At 40.8% G+C, this 21,701-nt stretch overlaps 1 protein-coding gene across 7 annotated transcripts in view; it reads left to right on the forward strand.

Moving 5' to 3' along the window:
• The window catches only part of FMN1 (formin 1), a 467,455-nt gene that overhangs the window by 426,926 nt on the left and 18,828 nt on the right, over nucleotides 1–21,701 (forward strand). For all 7 annotated transcript variants that reach the window (XM_082452361.1, XM_082452358.1, XM_082452359.1 and 4 more), the window contains one exon: nucleotides 20,876–20,960. In XM_082452361.1, coding sequence (XP_082308487.1) covers nucleotides 20,876–20,960 — 85 coding nt within the window. The remainder of the gene's footprint in view (nucleotides 1–20,875; nucleotides 20,961–21,701) is intronic.

Raw genomic sequence — 21,701 nt, forward strand, 5'->3', positions numbered from 1 at the left:
TGGGCACTTGCTGTGCTGCTTCCTGGGTATAGCTGGTGAATTGCCCACTTCACACTCTGTAAACCAACACCTTTAAAGGGTCATGACTTCCCGGGACCCTTTTCAGGTCTTCTCATTTAGCAATTTCAGGGGTTTCTTCATTCCAGCCGTGCTTTGTGAGATGAATCACCAAGGTTTCCAACCTAAAACAACATCTCTGAAAGTTAATGATGGCTCATAAAGTATCTGTGGAAGCAGCTTGTTTACAAAAATCTTTTTGTTAAGAAATGTTAGCGCATTATATATATTACTGCTCATCCAGTTCAGTAAACTGGTTAATATCCAGGGTTTTCTCATGAAGTGAGGATTTTTTTCAGTTGTTCTCTGTCTGCTAAGGGTTTTAGCTTTTAAACGATTGGAATCACATATTCGTTGTGGTGAAATAAGCGAATTGAATTCTTCTGTTACAATCAAATGATAAACAATATGATTGCTTTGTTTTGACCCATATTTAATGATGTTTGATATTGTCATTTTTTATTGTACTTCAGCAAATCCCAACAACACTAAATGTCAGGAGGTAGCATAAGATAATATGAAGACATCCTCAAAAATTAAATTCATAAGCAAATGAAAACCTCATAGCTTGTAATTATTAGGGGAAAAAAAAAACTATAGTTTGGGATCCCATCCAAAGGAATTTCATCCCCTTGATTTTGAGAGGTATTTGAAGGCCAACTAAAACCCCAAAAATCACTGAGAAAAATTAAGGATCAGTAATAGTATTTTCAAAGAGACAGATTCACTTCCAAATGAAATGGAAGTTTTGAAAACTACTTTAGGTCACTTGAGGTCAATTTTAAGGGATAGAGAATATTTACTTCTTGTTCTGCTTAGTATGGTTTCCATGGATGCACAGTAGCTTGATGCAAAATCGAAATGATGCAGCTCCATAGCAGGGTAACAACTACCCCTCATGAGACCCAGAACGACGTCTGAACACACAGGTGACTGATAAAAACGTCCAATGTGCTTGTGCCTTGAAAATGAATGATAAACCCCCTATTATTAAGCTGGTATCAGGACACAATTCTGTATTTGAGTAGAATAGACATAGTATTTCACTGGGGATATGGTTTACCTGCAGATTCACTCTCAGTAGAAGAGCAAGCTACTGTATGATGGTATATTAATGGCATGAAACTTTCCTTGTCGTGTATGCCAATATTAGGCAAAATAGAAAACTTCTGAGTCTAGGCCCAAATCCAGAGTGCCTCGCTCCCTAGACCTTCAGTCTGTGACCCACTCAGTCCTCATGGTGTCCCTAGTACTAGAACTCATCCTCCAGTGAAGTATACCAGGTCCTTCTCTTACCCCTGCTGAGTACTTACTGGCAGTGCTCAGTAGTGTAAAAAACACCTCTAGAGAGAGAGTTGAAACCCAGCATTTTTATGCCATTAATTTGCTTTGTGATCTTGGGCCAGTCACTTATTGCCTGGAGGACCCAAATATCATATCTGTAAAATGTATGTATTGGGATGAAGCAGGAACCAAATGTTCTCTAAGATCTTTTCTAGTTCAAAATCTCTGTGACTCTAGAAACTACTTTTTTTTTTTTTTAATATTTTGAGAAACTGTTTTATTTCTGAGATAACGCCCCTCACCTTTGCTCTTGAGCTCATAGGGGATTATACTGAAAGACATTCCAAGCCAAGGTCTGGTGGTGAGTGGGGGAGAGATTTGGGGGCAGGGAGAATTTTCACCGTCCTCTTGGACTTGGTAAATGTCTACAGCTTCCTTGGCTTACACTCCCAGTTCCTCCCCTAAAATACTAAGGTTGGTCTTGAAGACCACATTTTTTTAACTGAAAGTATACACACAAAAATATTTTCATCTGCATCCAACATTGCGTTTACTGGTTTATGAAAGTTCATCAAGATTTTTATTCTGAGAGGCAGCTTTGCCTCAACTTTACCTTTTCATGCAGTTTTGTATTTGTGTCTCTTGACAGCCAAACAGCCAATGAATTTTTGCAACACACATTTCTTCCACCTATTAAATCAGATTATTTGAGCATATGCATAGTTGCAAGGAGATAACCTAATTTTTGCTGCTACCTTTATTGACTATTCTTTACTCATTTTCTGCTTTTTCTTTTTTTTTTTTCCTGTTTAATTATTCTGGGATATACAGCCCTTCCTTATGAAGTTTTCCACTATTTAGAATATGTTAAGACTGCTCCCCACATATGCCCACACATGCACACATAGAGGCCACAAACGACTACTCCCCACAAAATGAGCTATGAATTTGCAAAAGGTAAAGAAGTCCTAGGGGGCTCATGGCTCCAGGAATAAAGTCTTGGCAAATAATTCAACCCTGAGCCAAAGCAGACTGTAAAAGTACCATTTAAAAACCCATAATGTGTAAGTAATGAGTGAATAAGGAGTTTGGTGAATTTTATGTGAAATGCAAATAAGACATTTCATTATATACATAACTATAATTTACACCATGGGGGAAGGGATGGTTAGTTTGGGTTTTTTTAGTTCAGCTAAATAACAACAGAGTTTTTGTTTTAGGTGTATTACTTGCAGTCATTATGGTTAATTATGCAACTGCCATACCCTTGACAGCAGAGCTGTTGTGGAGTTATCCCAAAGCTGTTCTCAGGGCTCACTGCTCAGGTCACTTTAGGACCAGGAGCTGGGGACTTAGAGAGGCCATCACTCAACCCACAAAGAAGCCGTTGATTGCAGTGTAGACATCGCAGGAATTCCTCTCTTTATATGACAGTTATTCCTGGAAAAAGTTCCATAAACTAAAATTTTTATTTATTGAATCATGATCATTACAGTAACGTCTAACAAGTTACCCTAGCCCTCTGTTATGTGGTTAAATGATTTATATACACTTAACTGCTAAGAAGCTTCATATTTTAAAGGACCCCTTTAATAATACGAATAATCACCCCCAAGTTACTTGGCAAAACTTTGAATTTTCCTAAGTCACATTTGAAGGCAGTTCTGTACAAATACACAAACAGTAAATGTCCCAACAAGTTAACTTATAAACAGAATGTGTGATTATCATAATCACAAAGAATAAAACCCGCTCATTTCCCAAGCAATGAATTTAAAACTACTTCTGCAAAATTAAAAATATGCCATGAGTAAGGAGAGGAGATTGTAGACTTCTAAATGGTAAAAATTATGGGATCATTGATTCTTAAAAATTAAAACACGTCTTTTGACCCTCTTTCCTCTGGAAACTAGCGATCTCCTGTTCCTTCCAGCTTCTTAAAAGAAGAGTTTATATACATTTCCTCATTTCTTTTTCCATAATACACATCCACTCCTTTCTGTATCAGTAAGAATAAAGCCTCGGCTGCCATAACAAAGACCAAAGTAACTGTTGCTTAAACAAGAAAAATTAATTTTACTTTTGCCTAACAATCTTGAGTATAAATTGTTTAGAAGTTCAGAACCCAGATTCCTTTTCTCTTGTGGCCACCATCATTAGGTGTGGTCCTTATTCACAAGTGTAAAGATGGCTCACATCACGTCCGCCAGCGCCACTGCTGCTGAGTTCCTGCCAGTAGAAAGGGGAGGGCACACCATTTCCTTTAAAGGGGGGTGGACCTAGAAGGTACACGTATTTCATTGAGCAAAACTTAGTCTCACGGCTATATGCAAGGGAGACCAGGAAATGCAAGTTTATCTGGGAGCCAAGGGCCCAGCTAAAGACTCATGGGTTCCATTACTAAAGGGAGCAGAAGAAATGGATGTTGAGACCAGTGGCAGACTTCACCACCTTTGCCATTTGTGAAATCAGACAGCTAACTCCTTGCCACTACTAGCTTTTGACACTGATGATAGTTTCTTCCATCTTGAAGATGCTCTGAGGGTATTCTGGGTTTCCTTCTGCAAAGGTGACTGCCACCCTTCTATTTCCTTCATCGGCTCGTCTTTTTCTTCTATTCCTTAAGTGTGGACCTTCCCCAGGGTTCAGATCTCTGTTCCTCTTTTCTGCTCCGTACTCTATCCCTAGTTAATCCCAACCATTCTCATCGCTTCACCTGTCACCTCTTTGCCAAGTCCTCCTACCCAGAAACAACCTCTTAGTTCTAAGTCTTAGACTCAAATCTCCTACTTCATGCTAAACGTTCCCACCGGCTGCCCAACTTTCGTCTGCAATTCAGTATGCCTACTCTGAGGGTCCCTAAATTTCATTTGCACCCTTCTCCTCCTCCTAGTAGCCAAAGGCAGGCTGGAAACCTGAACTGTCTTTAATGCTACAAGATTCACTTTCCACCCGCGGCTAACTTCTCAGTTTTACCTCCTTAGTGGTTATTCTTTTTCACCCTGTTTTCTCAGTGGCTTTGCCTAGTTCGGGACCTCATCTCTCACCTGGATTATTGCTACATCCTTCTGACTGTTCTCTCTGCCTATAGTTTTTCTATTTCCTCTTCATTGGCCCTTAATATTGTATCCAGCTATCTTTCTAAAACAGAAGTTAGATCACATCTATTTCTTTGAACAGATCCTGCTTAAGCATATTCTCTTCTGAAATAAAGGGAAGAAAATCAGCCATGATTGGTACTTATATTCATTAACTTTGGGGGCCTTACAACAGCCCTGAAAAAGTGTATTACTATTGTGCAGATAAGCAGAGGAGAGAGTAAACGAATTACCAACATCACAGTTTCACTCCTAAGCAACAGAATGGGGATAATGACCTAGGTCTTATGTGACACTAAAGCTTGAGCTTTTTCAAGTATTCTGTATTCCTCCCAAATTAGAGCATAAGCCTCCAAAAACTTGCCTTAACTCACTTTCCAACCTCATTTCCCATATCCTCATCCCCCACATACCCATGATATTGACTCAGTGTTTCTCACATCTACACATTCTTGCCTGGTGTTCTCATTGGGTAATTTCTTTACGTTGCATTGTCCCAGTTATTTCCTGCTGGTCAAAACATAGTCAGTCATCTTCTAAGGGCGACCTCCAAAACCTCTCCCCTAAAAATCTTCTGAAATACCCTTAAGTAAAAGAATTACATCTTTCTCTGGTCTCGGATAGCATATTTTTCTTACCATCCTTTAGCACTTAATTCCTTCCAACTTGTTACTTTAGCACTTTACGTGCCTTTTTCCACCTTTAGGACATAAACCCATTCCTTATCGTATCTTCTATGGTGCATTCTCCAGCACGGAGCCTGCTAATTGTTTCCTGATAGAGAAAGGATTTCACAACATAGTACAAAATGATACTGAGTGAGCACTGAAGATCCTGGGCAGTGTGAGTTTGGAGGAGGAAATGATTCCTAAGGAATGAGGAGGCTGGGGAGGGCTTTGGGAAGATGGTTAGCTGTAAACAGGGCCACCCTCCACAAAAGCTGTAGAAGGGATTCAGAAGCCAGTACGGGAATGTTGGATGCCAGCTGCTCCCAAATCTGGCAGGTCTTCCAAATCACCTGGAGAGCTTTGTAAAAAAGTAAGCAGATCTACCAAATCAGAATCCCAGAGGATTAGAACCTAGGGATCTGCAGTTTTAGAAAGCTCCTCGTAGAGAGGATGAGCAAGAACACATTTTGTGTTTGGTTGCTTCAGTAAATACCTTGGCTTCATCCCTTGCTGAAATCTATCAGGTCAGCTTTGGAGATGGGAGAAAGAAGTTCATCTTTCCAAGAGATTCTTTTTTTTAAATACTGGTGCTTCTTTTTTTTTTTTTTTTTTTAAAGGAATTCCTTTATTTTTGTTATTTTTATTATTTATTTTTAGCTGAGTTGGGTCTTCGTTTCTGCGCAAGGGCTTTCTCTAGTTGTGGCAAGCGGGGGCCACTCTTCATCGCGGTGCGCAGGCCTCTCACTATCACAGCCTCTCTTGTTGCGGAGCACAGGCTCCAGACGCGCAGGCTCAGCAATTGTGGCTCACGGGCCCAGTTGCTCCGCGGCATGTGGGATCTTCCCAGACCAGGGCTCAAACCCATGTCCCCTGCATTGGCAGGCACACTCTCAACCACTGCGCCACCAGGGAAGCCCCCAAGAGATTCCTACTACGTCCAGCCCAGTTTAGGAACTATTAGACTCAGGTGATCGTGAAGGTCTCTTCCAGCCCTTATTTCCTGTGGTTTTAGGTGGGAAATGAGCTGGACATTGACAGAGCAGATGAATTCAGCTACGTAGAGATGAAAGGGGTAAGGACATCTTGGAGATCACATGGCAAAGGCCTGGGCTTGGAAGGCTGAACGCACATTTTGGAAGAATCACACAGTATGATTTCAGGGGCCAGCCTAATTGCCGTGTTTCCTGTGCATCCTTGGAGTACACACCGTCTCCCATCTATTTGCACTTTGCATTCCCATAACATAAATGTGCACCACTTAATCAGCTTGACTTAAGCACATACTTTTAAAATACCTATTCATTCTTAAATGCTGTACAAGCTATGAGACCCTATTCCAGAAGAATTTAATCTGGTGATCACAATGCCTCCTTCATAAAGCTTTCCTCAATCTCTGTGAGCTATCTTTCCTCCAATGTTGGGGCAGGGGGAGATGGTTACTATCTCTTTAATGTTGGCATTAGTGATTTCTTTTTCATTCATCTTCTTATAGACATTTCCCCCTCAAATAAATCATAAGCTGTAGAAGACAAGGGCAATGCCTCATACTTCTTTGTTCTCTGTCTACCATCTTATATTTCCTTATACGTAGTGAGTGCTCAATTAATATTTGTTGAACAAATAAACAGTCACTGTGTTTTCGTTTGCCACATTGAAATTGATTACAGAATTTGCTGTCTACTGCTGATAGATGAGAGATCTTATTTATTTAGACTTTGGTGGTAGAATTCCCCAAACATATCCCATATGGATTGCTTTTGCTCAAGTATCTAAAATCTTTATAGCTTGGTTAAAGGGGATAGACATGTTCAAAACAAGAAAGACTAGTTAATGGGGTAAAACAATCACCTTCTCTGTTCTTGCCTGTATTACTTTCAATTTGTCTTAAAAAAAAACAAAAAGAAAGAAAGAAACAAAGAAGGAAGTAAAGGTCTTTGGGATTCAGGCTGTGTCAAGCCTCACGCCTCTTAAGAGCTCACATAAGAACCTTTGAGAGCAACCGTCCACACGCTCTTTCCCTAGCTTGGCAGACAGCAATGGAAACCCAAAGTAAGTCTCCTTCATTCAGCTAGAATATTTCTAAGTTGCTTATCTGTGGGACTCCTGACAGCTCCTGCCTTGGGCAGAGAATAGATGGAATAGGGGGCTGCCTGGGGAGTATGATTTGAGGGGCGCCAGAAAGGCTGCCTGCTCCACCCAATCTCTCCTGCTTCCTCCCCCTTTTCGTTTTAGTCACCCCTGCAAACAGGCTCTGATCAGTTCCAGTTTTTGGTGAGACTCGGTAGGTGGTAAAGGTTTCAAAACCAAAGTGGGAGCGGGGGCGGGAGTTGGCATCTACAAGCACGTGCATGTCTTTATTATCAGAATTGGAAATGTCTTCCAAAGACAAGCAATGCATTGCAATTAAACTTGCAGATTTATGTCCCAGGGCCGGCTTGAGTTTCCAGGCTGTCTCCCAGACGCCTCTCCCCGAACAAGGAAATGCAATGCTGTTACCTTTCACTCCACACCTAAATCGCCCGGGCGGCTCAGGGTGTTTCGTCTACCAAGTGCAGAGTGATTGGCTTTAACTGATCATGCATTCCAGGGCAAGTCCAGGACCCCCCCCCCCCCACTTCCACTCCCCTGTGGCCTGAGGGAGACGCTCTGCAAACGGAAGCGGTCTTTGTTCTGCAATTAATCATTTGAAGTCAAAGTGTGTTTGGGAACTACAAGTGATAACCCGCAAAAGCTATCAAGTGGCTGATTGTGTAGCTGGTGAAATGTGGTCTCTAGGAGGACTTCCTTCATTGTAAATAGAAAAATATCTTAGGAATGAGGTAGGGAAAGTTGTCAAATGTAGGAAGTGGAAGTGATGGGCTAATTTATCATGGAATCACTGAGAGGCTAGATTCTGATGTGTAAGGAACTCAGTCTTTTAAGTCTAAGACCTGCCTTACTTTCCTGCTGGTCTGTCTTACCATGGCTGCTAGTGAGACTGGCCTGGGGGACACAGGGATGGAAGGGTTAGTCAAGGTCAAGGGTCAGACTCTGAAGAGGGAATAAGCATAGAAGAGTGTGTGTCTGTCCAAGTCTGTGGCCCTGCTGGCCTGCCTGAGATAAATGATTTTGAGGCTACCCATTATTTCATATTGTCTATGGCTGTCTTCTCTGAGTTTTATTTTCTTACCCTTTGCAAGCATTCCACATAGACGAGTCCATGATGTTTCCATCAGCTGCAGCAGTGAGGAAGAAATGTCCCTTTACACTGGGGAGTTAATGAATTTAGTCTTTGTGTTGTTGGGTTTTTTTTTAATTGAAGTATAGTTGATTTACGACACTGTGTTAGTTTTAGGTGGACAGCACAGCGATTCAGTTATACATATATTGTGTTGTTGGTTCTTTACTGACAATAAAGAGTGACTTTATTTCATTGGCTTTCATAACTGTTGTCGCTGTGTAGTAGTTATATCAAGAATTCAGAAATACCTCGTGAGGGACTGTTGTCAAGGTGGGTAGAAATAAGGGCAGTTCCCAAGGCCCCTGGCAGGTCTCCCTGATTGCATTTACTTATTTAGAACCGAAGATGGATGTTAACTCTCTTTCCCCCAACTGTGGAGAAACAACATCAATGTCCTCAATGAACTGAGGACAGTACCTGTGGAGGCTTGGGGGTATCAAAAGATGCAAAGAAACCCCACAAAGCTCACACGCCTTCCCTCTAATGTCCAGGCTACTAGGCAATGGCTGGAAGGGTAGCCTGACATAGCTACGCCTTCTAAAAGCACAACGTTAAAAACAACCCCTACGATGTTAACACCAGGGAATCCTAATGAGGAAAATACCGGGATGTTGCCCTCAACCTTCTCCATCCAAAATACATAAACCATGTGCTATTGAGCTTTCTTAAGCAATAAAGCCACTCCCACACCTCCCCAAAGTCTCTTTGGATAGTATTCTTTGCTCCTTGACCTAATGCTACTTAGTTCAAGGCTACAAGGAGATCATAGGAAAAGAGTGGATAGTCAGTTGGTATTTCATCTCTGCAGCTTCTTATACACCGTCTCTGATTTTCTTCTCCTAAAAGGGGACCATAAAAATAGTACCATTTACTTATAGAAGAAGGTGTCCCTAGTAATGATTCGTAAAGTCAACCCACATTGGGAAGGCAGACTGGCAAGTTATTTATTTACAAGCATGATCTTCAGTAGGTGCCATCCCACAAAACCTTGTCTACCCTTCACAGGGCCCCAGGCCACAATTTACGGGGCCATGGACAAGGGCATGTTTTTCTCATGCTCCTTTGCTGATCATATTCTTCTGTGTATTTCAGAATAGCCACCAGAAGGAAGAGTTCTCGTGCTTGGTAGATTCTGGTTCACATGTCTTTAAATTTTAGGATAAGCCTAGTGACATAGTGATTTGGACCTTCAGTTTTTATTTATCCTGTTTTTTTAGGGAACTTGGGTGTTATTCCCTGTAGCATGCTGACTCAGAGGCCCATTACTACACATACTGGTGCACAGAAGCCTGCCCTGTTCCCTTTCTAGACTACTTTGACCTCTTTAGCGATGACTGATGTTAAGTCTTCTTTAAACAGATTTACATTACTGCTGGTCAGATTTCATGCTTTTACCAACATGCATTTTATGAACTATATTCGTGCAATGCCTCCCTTTTCTTTGCCTTCATCCACTGATGTTCCCAAAGCCGTTGACTTTGAATATCTTCAGTGAAGATGTGTACACGGTCTGGGTCATGCAGTGGTTAATGTTTTTAGGTCACACTGTACTGGATGGCTAACGGAGCTTCCTCTTTGAAGCTAGTAGCTCTATAGGCAAAACTTGACTTCTGTAATCCTGAAGTCGCTTCCTCAGTCCCGTTGTCAACATTACAAGAGTTGAGTGATTTATTAACAAGTACGTCCTGGTAATATAACCAGATTGTCTATTTTCCACTTGCTGAAATGAATTGGTCATTTTCATTTAGAGTATTTCTAACAAATAAACCAACAGGCATTTAAAACAGAATGGTAATTTTTGGGGGCCATCTACCCATTGTTTTTCATTTTTAAAAAATGTTTTATTATTTTTTTAGAGCAGTCCTAGGTTTACAACAAAATTGAGAGGTAGGTGGATTTCCTACAGAGAATTCCCATGTATCTCCTTGTCCCCAAACATGCATAGCCTCCTCCATTATCAACATCACTCATCATAATGATACTTTTTTTTTTTTAACCAAAGGTGAATATTATTGACACACCATAATTACCTAGAGTCCATAGTTTTTACCTTAGGGTTCACTGTTAGTGTTGTCCATTCTGTGGGTTCGGACAAATTGCATAATAATATAATCCATCATTATAATATCATACAGAGTATTTTCACTGCCCTAAAGCTCCTCTGCACTCTGCCTAGTCACATCTCCTCCTTGCCACACAGTCACTCATCTTTTTATTGTCTCCATAGTTCTGCCTGTTCCAGAACATTTGCTCATTTTTAAATACTAAAATTAACCCCACTCTTTAGAGCGTAGATTCCAACCTGAGCCATGATTTGAGATCACTTGTGTCCAGACACCCATTAGTTGCCTGTGCGACTTTTTTTCATTAAAAATATAACCTAGCCTCATACTTAAGAATTATTCACAAGTTAATAGGTTGACAGTCTTGTTACACTTCAGACAGTTATTTGGAATGGGAAAGAAAGGAAAAGGGAAGGAACAGATGACCCAAAGAAAATGTTAATTGCAGTCACAGAATTAAAGTGGGAGGAACCTTAGGGTGTAATCAGTTGGATTCATTTCATCTTCATTCTAGGGTAGTAAGAGCAAAGGAAGCAAACAGAAATTGGAGAGTAGAATAGGACCCAAATCAGGAAGATCAGTTAAAATTCCCAGAAAGACCACAAAGAAAATGAACCATAATGAAATGTAAGGTAATACCTGACTTTAGGACAGGGAAGTAAGTGGGTGCCCCCCGGGCACTTAGTTTTCCCACACTTCGGCTCCTCTGAATCTGTCCCCACGGTGCCTGTCTGTGAGTATTTGTCGGAGACTGTCCATCTCCCAGGCTTAGAACATATCTGGAAAGTACCACGCAGAGGAGAGTGGCAGAACTGGCTGTGTTTTGATTTTTACAGATTTGATATTTTATTAGAGCCCCAAAGCTGAAATCTGGTGGCTATGGCTGTCAGAAGAACCATTCTTTTAAGAGGCCTTGTCTTCTTAATCAGCTGTTCATCTCCCAGATATCCCTGGACAGTTCTTTAGGAAGAAGACTTCTATTGGCTCTCACTCTCCTGAACAGGAAGGGTATTTTTTTCTCTTCCTCACCTAAAAGATTCAATGGGTTCTGTTGAGTTCCATACATAGTGTTTTCCAACATTTTTTCCTAAACAGCAGAGCTTTTTTTATCCAAATGAAAACATTCATGAAACCCCAATATATAAAACAGATTAAATTAAGCTTTTCTGCTTGAAGCAGGCTTGCAGATGTTGGGGTTAAGAGAATCCTTAAATCTTCCTTCTTTTCCTGAGGCAGCTTTGCTGAGGCTCTTTGGAAGACAGTTTGAAAATGCTGCTCTAAGTTATTGGTTTTTCCATTAGTAACAAGGAGTACGAAACAGCCTGAACACTCTACCCCACCTCCTATATCTCACTTACCTCTTGGTTGGCTGGCATGCCCAATCCCTATGGTTAAAAATGAAGGCACTTCTGTTATTGTAAAGTTCAGGATGATTTCAGTATATTCTGCCTTGTACATCATGAGCCAATGAAATACTGGATATCAAAAGAATAAAGACATCGTACTTCTTCAATCTCACAGAAGGCTGGGCTCTGAGTTGGTTTGATTCAGCTGCAGGAATATACATCTAGCCTGTAGAAACCCCAAAGTATGCTCAGATCTCCCAGAAAAGGAGGCTGTAATGTGGGGAGCCTGAGCCTTTAAATGGAAAGGCGTATCATTCTTTGGGATGCAGTTGCCTCAGCTGCCTTGTGATCCCAGCTCTCTAATGGGTTAAGAAAAAGTGTGATTTTGTACCTTATCCAGATCTTTTCATTTAGGATGGGAATAATGTTCTCTTGTAGCTTTCTAACTGGAAGCAGAATTCCCTCCCCAACCAACCAAGGTTGCAAATCATTTCTGTAGAACAAGGACTAAGCAGGACCATCTGAGGACATATGTCACTGTCCTATCTCATATTCACGTCTTTCCTCAGTAGACTTTGGCAGCAACTGAAATTTACTGGGGCCCTTAATAACTCTCTAGGGATGTGTTATAACGGAAAGGAAGAAAAGGTTTTCAGAAATCACTTTTATTAAAGCATTTGTAAATTGAAAGTAGTTATTTTCTTTCTCTAACTTACTTGTATGTCTTCCTCCCTATATTTCAGAATTTTTTTTTTAGAAGGCATGAGATGTAACCTTTGAAATCAAGTCTAGGTAGTTGCCTATGAGTAATCATGAGCAACTATGTGTGAGAGTCTAGCGTAAATACTTAGACCCAAAACAAAAACAGAACCAAAATCTAGGCCAGAACCAAAGACAAGTCCATGAGCAATGAAGCCAAGGGAGAGATCGAGCATGGCTGTAGCTAGAAATTGTCCAACCAGTTCTCTTTGACTGCATGCAACAAAGTCCTTACCTCCTAAGTGAGAGAGGCAAATTCCAGATGGGGAAAGTTGTATAACCTCTCTGAGCCTCAGTCTCCTTGGGGGCAAAGTAATGTGGATACTTTCAGGAATCCTGGAATATGTACATAATCTGACATGCATAAATATTTAGCACATTTGGGTGGCCTTGAGCACCCTTTCTTTTTCCGTATTTAGGACTCAACCAGCTAATCAATAACCGGAGCTAGATTTTTTAACGCTGTTACGTTTTATTTTTTTCCCAAGGCTAAATGCAAAAGATAATAGTCCTACAACTTCTGGGTATTTACTAAACATTTAGGCTTGTCTGAGGTAAAGCGAGAAAAGCTGTCAATGCAAGTCGTTTGTCTTTCACTTAGATATTTGCTAACAACTGACTGCTGCATGGCACAGGGCTAGATGTGGGATCAGGGAGAAGACCCAGTATGCAGAAGCCGTTATCACTGTCTTCAAGTGGTTCCAGTGGTTTGAGGGAAATAGGACACCTATACAGTCCTAAGAGGAAAAGTTCCTAAGTGCCGTAAGAGAGGCACAAAGTGCCCTTTCACTTGAGAAAAGAGCAATGACTTCTGACTAAGAGAGATGAAGGAAGCTTTCATGACTCTGGCACTTAAGCTGAGACTAGAAGAATGGGAAGAATTTGAACACACGGAAATGAGTAAGAAAGTCATTGAGGGAACAGTAAGAGCGAGATGCGGGGGTGAGAAAAGCCTTGGTAGAAAGAAGAGTGAGAAGTTTGGACAGGACGGGGAACACATGGAGTGAGGTGAAGGAAAGGATGCTTGATAAGTAATCACAGATAATAAGTTTCTTTAATTTTCATAGCAATTGTGTTATTTAGGTATGGTATTATTTCCACTTTTAAGTTGAAATTGAGTTGAGGCTCAGAAGGGTTAAGTGATTTGTCCAAGGACAGTATTGAACCAGATCTGGGTCTGAAAAGGTAAGATAGACCAGTAAACTAAGTTCAAAACAGGGGCAGTTTTGATTGCCAGAGTAAGGAATTTGGATCCTATACTATAGTTCAAATCCAGCCCACGACTGGTTTTTGTAAATAAATTTCTTAGAACACGACATTGCACTGCCCTTCATTTGTGTATTTTTTAGGGCTCCTTTCACGCTACAACAGCAGCATTGAGTAGTTCCAGAGACCATATGGCTCACCAAGTCTAGAATACTGACTCTCTGGCCCTTTATAGGAAACCTTTGCTACCCCGGCTGAAGTTGATTGGGAGTCACTGAGAGTTTTTGAGAAAGGAGGTGACATTCTTAAGAGTTACGCATTGATAATCGAGACCATGTTCATCAGTAGGATGGATCAGAGGGAACTAGATCATTTCAAAGGCTACTTCATTGTCTGGGTCTTCATTCCTGGGCTCCTGAACTATCACAGAAGCCTTCCAGCAAGTCTCCGGCCAAAACTTCGAAGCTTAGAGAGTCCAGGCGGGCAGCAAAAACGAGTGGTGTGTGCCGGGTATAAGAAAACCAGTTGTGCACACAAGCTGGAAGATGGCACCACTGGACAGCCTCGGGCTGAGGATAGGATGGGGAGTGATGGCAAGGTGTTGCAGACTGAGGTGTTGCCGCAAAGAAGTGCCACTCAATGTTGCCGCACCTTCCAGTTTTGTAAGGGAGGTGAGAACTTTGTATTCTTCTGTGAAGTCTCTGCATTACACACGCGAGCTCGAGCTCGCATTTATTTAAACCTCCTGTGGTTGATGGAAACTGAACTTACATTTGTTTAAACCCTCTGAGGTCGATCACACTGCTGACCTCTACTTTGCAGTCTCTTCCCACATCATTACCAGAACACTGATGCTGGGTGAATTTAATGTGATCAACGATAGCAGCTTGCTGTAGCTTCTTCAGCAGGTATAGGACACTTTGCCCGTGGTTTTTGAAGGACATTTGAGAGACAGGTGGACAGACAGATTGACTGACTGACTGACCACCCAGTCATCCAAACATCAACCTCTCGTCAGGTCAAAGCAGTTTTTAAGACCTGCCTATATGCTCCATCATAACAATGGACGTAACGTAGCCAGACTGTCAGAATATTTAAGCGTTTGTCTTTCATCAAGGCTAAGTTTCGTATTGTATGATACAAAAGCCATTGACAAACAGCCTTGCCCTCCACAATTAGCTTTGCCCTCTAATGTTAAGGACATATAGAGAATCTCGTGAGAATTTGCTGGTTTGTATTTTGCAGGATCAGTTTTGAGCACTGGTGATGTTGTATTCATTCAGGTGAGAGTCAGTCACTTTATATTTTCATGCACCTGAATGGACATGAATATTTTCTCCCATAACCATTCTTGACGCCTGAATTTTTACAGTTTAGAGATTAATCACTTATAATTATTTATTCATTCATTAACTTACTCAGTATTTATGGTCATATACTATATGCCATTTTACTGTGCAAAATGTGAAGGAAAGAAAGACAGTGAAGTCCTATCCCTGCTTTTGAGAAGCTCCAGTCTAGTGTAAAAAGCAGGTGCGTAAAAATGATCACAACACAGTGAAATAAATGAACCTTGGCAGGAGGTATGAACTCTATCCAACCAGATTTCTCTTTCTTTATGTAATAAATGTGCCTTGGAAATACAAGGTTGGAAAACGTTCCATTTTAATGATAAAATGACTTTAAATGTCCTACAAAGTCTGAGACAGGACCAACCTCATCATTTATGGGGCTCCCCTTGTTCAAAAACTAAGAATTTCAAGGGACTTCCCTGGTGGTCCAGAGGTTAAGACTCTGTGCTTCCACTGCAGGTGCGCTTCCACTGCAGGGTTCGATCCCTGGTCAGGGAACTAAGATCCTGCATACCGTGCAGTGCGGCCAAAAAAATATATATACATATACTAATAATTTCAAGACAGTGACGGGAGTGCATTAAACCAAGAAGCCCCACACGACCATGCAGGTTGCACGCCCGGGCAGCCTCATGGCTCAGCATTTTCAAGAAATTCAAGTGAGCAGTACTTCAGCAAAGTAAAGGATTTTTTCGATTTTGTTCTCTAGGTCTCTATTTATTCATGGCATGTATATGCGTGCCGACTACCGTATCAAGGGCTAGGAACACAGCAGTAAAAATGATAGCCACCATCTCTACCCTCATGTATCTTACTGTCTAGCTGAGAGGTTTGTATGTGATAATTTTCGTTAACTGGTCCCATTATGTCTTAACTACATTCTCAGAAAAGTATTTCAATGGCCAGAGAGTCTTACTTTTTCTTTATACTTTTAAATATATAATATAAACTGAAAATATAGTCTTTCTGTGTATAAATATATAATATTCCTATAAGGAACAAGTGTTATTTTGGTTATGAGAAAAACAAGGTTAACATGAAAAATATATATTTATTCAGAAGTTCTATACTATTTGAAATTTAAATTTTATTTATGATACCTCCAAGAAACCTGGAAAAATGGGAGGAAGTAGATGGAATCTTCCTTTTGAAGTTGAAATAGTTTCTCGTGTTTATTTGGTTGAAAAATTTATGTCATGCCTGCACCGAAGTGTAGCTTCTCATTATGACTTTTAAAATCTGTGTTCAGATCAGAAAAATTGAGCTGAGTTCCCTTGGTTTGCTAAATCTCGGGGTAATAGCGTTAGTTGATTTGGTTTGCCTTCAGGACACGTCTAAATGGTATTACAAGATAGTACTTAGCTAATAGATCCATTTGTTTTATTTGTAGTCAGAAACTACTGTTGTGCATTTTTTTTAAGACTTTTTTTCTTTTTTTTTTTAATTTTATTTATTTATTTATTTATTTATTCATGGCTGTGTTGGGTCTTCGTTTCTGTGCGAGGGCTTTCTCTAGTTGTGGCAAGCGGGGGCCACTCTTCATCGCGGTGCGCAGGCCCCCCACTATCGCGGCCTCTCCTGCTGCAGAGCACAGGCTCCAGATGCGCAGGCTCAGCAATTGTGGCTCACGGGCCCAGCTGTTCTACGGCATGTGGGATCCTCCCAGACCAGGGCTTGAACCCGTGTCCCCTGCATTAGCAGGCAGATTCTCAACCACTGCGCCACGAGGGAAGCCCTGTTGTGCTTTCTTAAGGAGTAATCCTTTATATCCGTGATGGAAGGTTCCAAAATGGTTATCCTTTATTGACCACTTGCTATATACCAGGTATACTAGAGGTTTTACTAGATATATTAATTAATTTAATCCTCACAATAATACCACGGAGTTAATATTGTGTATATATATATATATACACACATATATATATGCGCTATATATATCATACCATTTTATATATAAGGAAACTGATAGTTGATTAACTTGCTCCAAGTTTTCTAGTAACTGGCAGAGTTGGAGTTAGAATCAAGCCTCGCTGATGCTACTTGCCACCAAGCTTTGCTTTCTCCCAATCCTTTATGATTTTTCAAGAGTGCCCTGGGAGAGGGAGACATCATAATTGAATGAGAACATTTAGAGAAGAGCAGGATGGAGTCACCAAGATCAGAATTGTCCTCGGAAGCCTGGGGTATGCATGGCAGCCTGTAGTCTGCGGGACAGCCACTGACCAGTAGGAAAACGTTAGCAGTGCGGACAGGACCTCAGGTTGGCTCCCGGCCTCCACATCCCCGACCAGCATCCCCCCAGATACTGAGAGAACGTGGGAAGTGATTGCAGGGCTTCTGAGAAGTGAAATTGGGAATTGGGGGAGGCCATGCTGAGCCAGGAGTGTGGTAGAAGACCAACTCTGGAAGAAGAGACCAGAACTCTAAGGTGAAAAGGAACTACTTAAGCAAAAGATGACTCCCCAGAAGTGCCCTAAAAGTTAGGGAGCCCAGAGAGAAATAGTAATTCCAAACCATTCCATTGGAATATGGATTAAAGGGTCACTAATAAGTGCTGTCTCTGAAAACAGATCTTGCCGGAGAGACGCCAAGAAAAGTAGATGCTACAAGCTGTGGCCTCATTGACAGCACCATCATGTTGGTTTGCAGATTCCTTAGTAGTCAGTCTCCAATGTAGTCTGACCTGGCTTTGATCCTTCTAGCGCATTCCTTTCTTGTGTGGGTACAGTCACAGTTACTGCTGCAAGCAGAAAAATTTAGTAGGCAGTGGGGTGTATACGCTCAGACCTATGCCCATCGAGAAGTGCCCGTTCTCACGGCAGCTTCGCAGATGTATTTCTTGGGTTATATAAATCATTGCTCATCTTTGTCTCATTTTTACTTCTTTTCTGATGCACAAGTCAGCATGTTGAATTCATTGAACTAACTTGTGCATGTGGGCAGGGAGACTGGATTATGAAGCATGTGTTCCAAGCAAATTGTGCAAAATTAGATAAGTGAAGAGCTAAGGCACTCAGCCACTTCTTCAATATTAAGCGAGTATGTGATTAATATTGAGTGGAAGGTTTGTATTTGAGGCCCTGAAGAAAAAGCATGTTTTTGTTTTTTTTAATGTCTGTGATTTGGTGGGTCTTTAAATAGTTGGTATTTTTAAAATATTTTTGAAGACGTTTTTAAAATAAAGAAACATATTAAGGATAATTTAACACACCCATATTCCCACCACCTAGAATTGTCAACATTTTGCCACATATTTTTTAAGATTTTACAATTGAAAAATGAAGTATTATAGACAGAAATGAAATTCTAGTAGACATAACTACCTCCCAATGTCATTCTCTTCTGTATTTCTAGTGATAGCCTCTATCATGAAGCTAGTATCTTTCCAGTCTGCATATAAATATAAATAGATGTTTACATGTATGTTCATACACACCGTGCAGGCATCTGTGAACAACATTGTTTTGTGGGCACTATTCCCCAATATATGTACAAGGTAGCATATTTGCATACACAGTAACAATAGTAGTGAACGTATGTTGAGTGATTACACAGTGCCTGGAGCAGTACTTTCTCAGTCCTTTCAGTGACTCTGTGTAGCCCACACTGTTGATGTTATCCTCTTTTCTAGGTGCACAGAGAGGTCCCTTGCCCAGGGTCACACAGCTAATAAGTAGTGGGGCTGAGAATTAATCTCACAGTCAGGTTCTGGAGCCGAGCACTTCACCACCAGGCTAGATGGCCTCTCCACTCTGTCACTCTGCAGAATTCATCACTCTCTCAATATCATGTTCCTGATGTCCATAATTGGTGAATTCAGATCTAGTTTATTCCTTTTCACAGTTATACCATATTCCATTAAATGAATATAATATACAAGCATCATTGCACGGTGCTTAAGACCTGTAAAATACAAGTAGTGAAAGTTTCTATCTCACAGGGTTGTTGTGAGAATTAAATGGTTTACTTCAAATAAAGCAGGTAGAACAGTACCAGGCATGCAGTAAGCACCCAATAAATGTTAGCTATTACTATTTGCTCTTGTCAGCTATCCATTATCCTATTGAATCTGATCACTAGGTTGTTTTCAGTTTTTCATTATTGCATATATTGTCACAGTGAAAGGTGTGTCTAATTATAAAAGTTTCTTTGGGGTATCTCCCTAGAAGAGGAATTGATAGCTCACAGGGTATGTATGTTTTCAGTTTCAGTTGATGCTGCCAAAGCCAGCTGTACCAATTTACACGCCCTCATACACAGTTCGGCAGTTCCCATTTCCTCACATCCCCAATAACAGTTGATATTGCCTGACTTTGATTTGCCTATCTGATGGATAAGAAATATTACTTTGTTGAATTGATGAACTGGATAAGAAATAATATCATGTTGTGGAATTGAATTTTTATAGCAGCTTTATTGAGATATGATTCATACTGTAAAATTTACCCTTTTCAAGGCGTACAATTCTGTGGTTTTCGGTATATTCACAAGGATGTGCAACCATCACTGCTACCTAGTTTTAGGAGAAACCCCTTACCCCTTAGCAATCACACCCCTTCTCCCCTCCCCTCGGCACCTGGCACTGCTAATCTACTTTCTGTCTCTGTGGATTTCATATAAATGGAATCACATACCATGTGGATTTTTGTCACTGGCTGGCTTCTTCTATTTACCTTAATGTTTTTGAGGTTCACCCACATTGTAGCACGTATCAGCACTTCATTCCTTTTTATGGTTCAGTAATATTCCACTGTGTTAATATACCACATTTTGTTTATCCAACTAGCAGCTAATATAAATTTGGGCTGTGTCTACTCTTGGCTATTATAAATGAGGCTGCTACAAACATTTATATATAAATTTTTGTCTGGACATACATTTTCATTTTCTTGGGTACACATATATTTATATACCTAGCAGTCAAATGGCTGGGTCATGTGATAACTATGTTTAACATTTTGAAAAGCTGCCAAACAGTTTTCCAAAGTGACTGCACCATTCTCCAGACCCATCAGCAATGTAGGAGAATTCCAATTTCTTCACATCCTCACCTCCAACACTTGTTACTGTCTTTCTTTTTAATTCCAGCCATCCTAGTGGCTGTGGAGTGATAATCTCATCGTGGTTTTGCTTTGTACTTCTCCGATGACTGATGACGTCGAGCATCTTTTCATGTGCTTACGGGCCATTTGTATGTCTTTGGAGAAATGTCTAGTCACATCCTTTGCCTATTTTTTAAATTGGGTAATTTGTCTTTTTATTTGAGTTGTAAGAGTCGCTCATGTATTCTGAATGCAAGTCCTTTATCGGATGTATGATTTACAAATATTTTTCCCATTCTGTGTGGGTTGTCTTTTCACTTTCTTAATGTGAACTGGTGAATTTTAATATTTGTAGTTTTCATATGTTTCTCCAAAATTTCAGTTTTCAAAATTGTCTTCATCTTACCTCCTGAGTGGATCACAAAGCCAGAGAGCCTTGAAGTGTGCCCTGAGAGTACAGTGAATCCATCTAGTATTCCGTAGGTCAGAAACTCCTGCATTGGTTGCAAAAGCACAGACTTCCCAAAGACATCTCGGTGAGCCTCTCAGCCAATGAAGGGAAATCACCTTCGATAACCCAGAAGAGTCACCTTTGCAAAGTTTGAATTTAGTAATGAAAAGCACTGAAAACCATTCCTTATATTTTCAAACTGCTAACTGGTTAATTCAACAGCATTTGGATTTCTGTTTAACCTGACCTCTTCCTCTTTCTTCTTTCCTTTTTTCTTCTCCTTTCTTTTCCTCCTCTCTCCTCCCCCCTCCCTGTTTCCATTTCAGACTGAAAATGGCTCAGGAATCAGTCAGCAAGTTAACAGCAGAGAAGAAAGTGGAGACAAAGAAAATTAACCCCACGGCTAGTCTGGTGAGATGCATTTTTCATTCACAGCCTCAAGAGTTTTCATTATAACTGAGGTGCACCCAGGAGTGGATCTGAATTTAAAGGATAAAACTCAGAGGAATGAGTAGTATCCAGATTCTCAATTCCCATCCCAGAATAGCATATGGGTAAGAAAGAGTATAAGGGAGGACAGAGTGAGGACCAAACACAGCCTCGAGCGCTCTTCCAGCAAATTCAAACAAGGTCATTTCCTGATAAACCAAATGTAGTCACTTGCCATTTCACACCCTTCCACACCGCACCCCACGCCATGATCCCCCTCATCTCAAAGCACTGTTCTCCTGAAGTGTTTAAGTATTCTCACCCTCACCAGTTCCTTTTCCCTGTTAAGGAAAGGGGCAGGGATTATCCTCTTTTGATAGTTGGTAAAACTGAGATGCAGAAAGATACAGCTTACCTAGGATCACTTCACAAATGGATAGCCAAAACCAGAACGAGACGCTGGGTCCCCCGACAGCTCTCCCTGGGCTAGAAGCTAAGCAGGCTAGTCTGTCTTCCTAGCTGTGAGGGGAAACTGTTGTCCTCCACAGTCCCATTTTCAGTAAGGACCACAAGGAATCTCTGTGTTACAGCTGGAAAAGCTAAATGGGTTAGGAACCCAAGGTGTAGAGATTCAAATCCCAGATCAGCCACTTACTAGTTGTAAAACCTTAGTGAAGTTACTTTGCTTCTTTATTCTTCACTAGTACATTTTTGCCGGCTGCT

This window comes from Balaenoptera physalus (genome assembly GCF_965194825.1).
Source record: "Balaenoptera physalus genome assembly, chromosome: 2".
In the NCBI taxonomy this organism is placed as follows: Eukaryota; Metazoa; Chordata; class Mammalia; order Artiodactyla; family Balaenopteridae; genus Balaenoptera; species Balaenoptera physalus.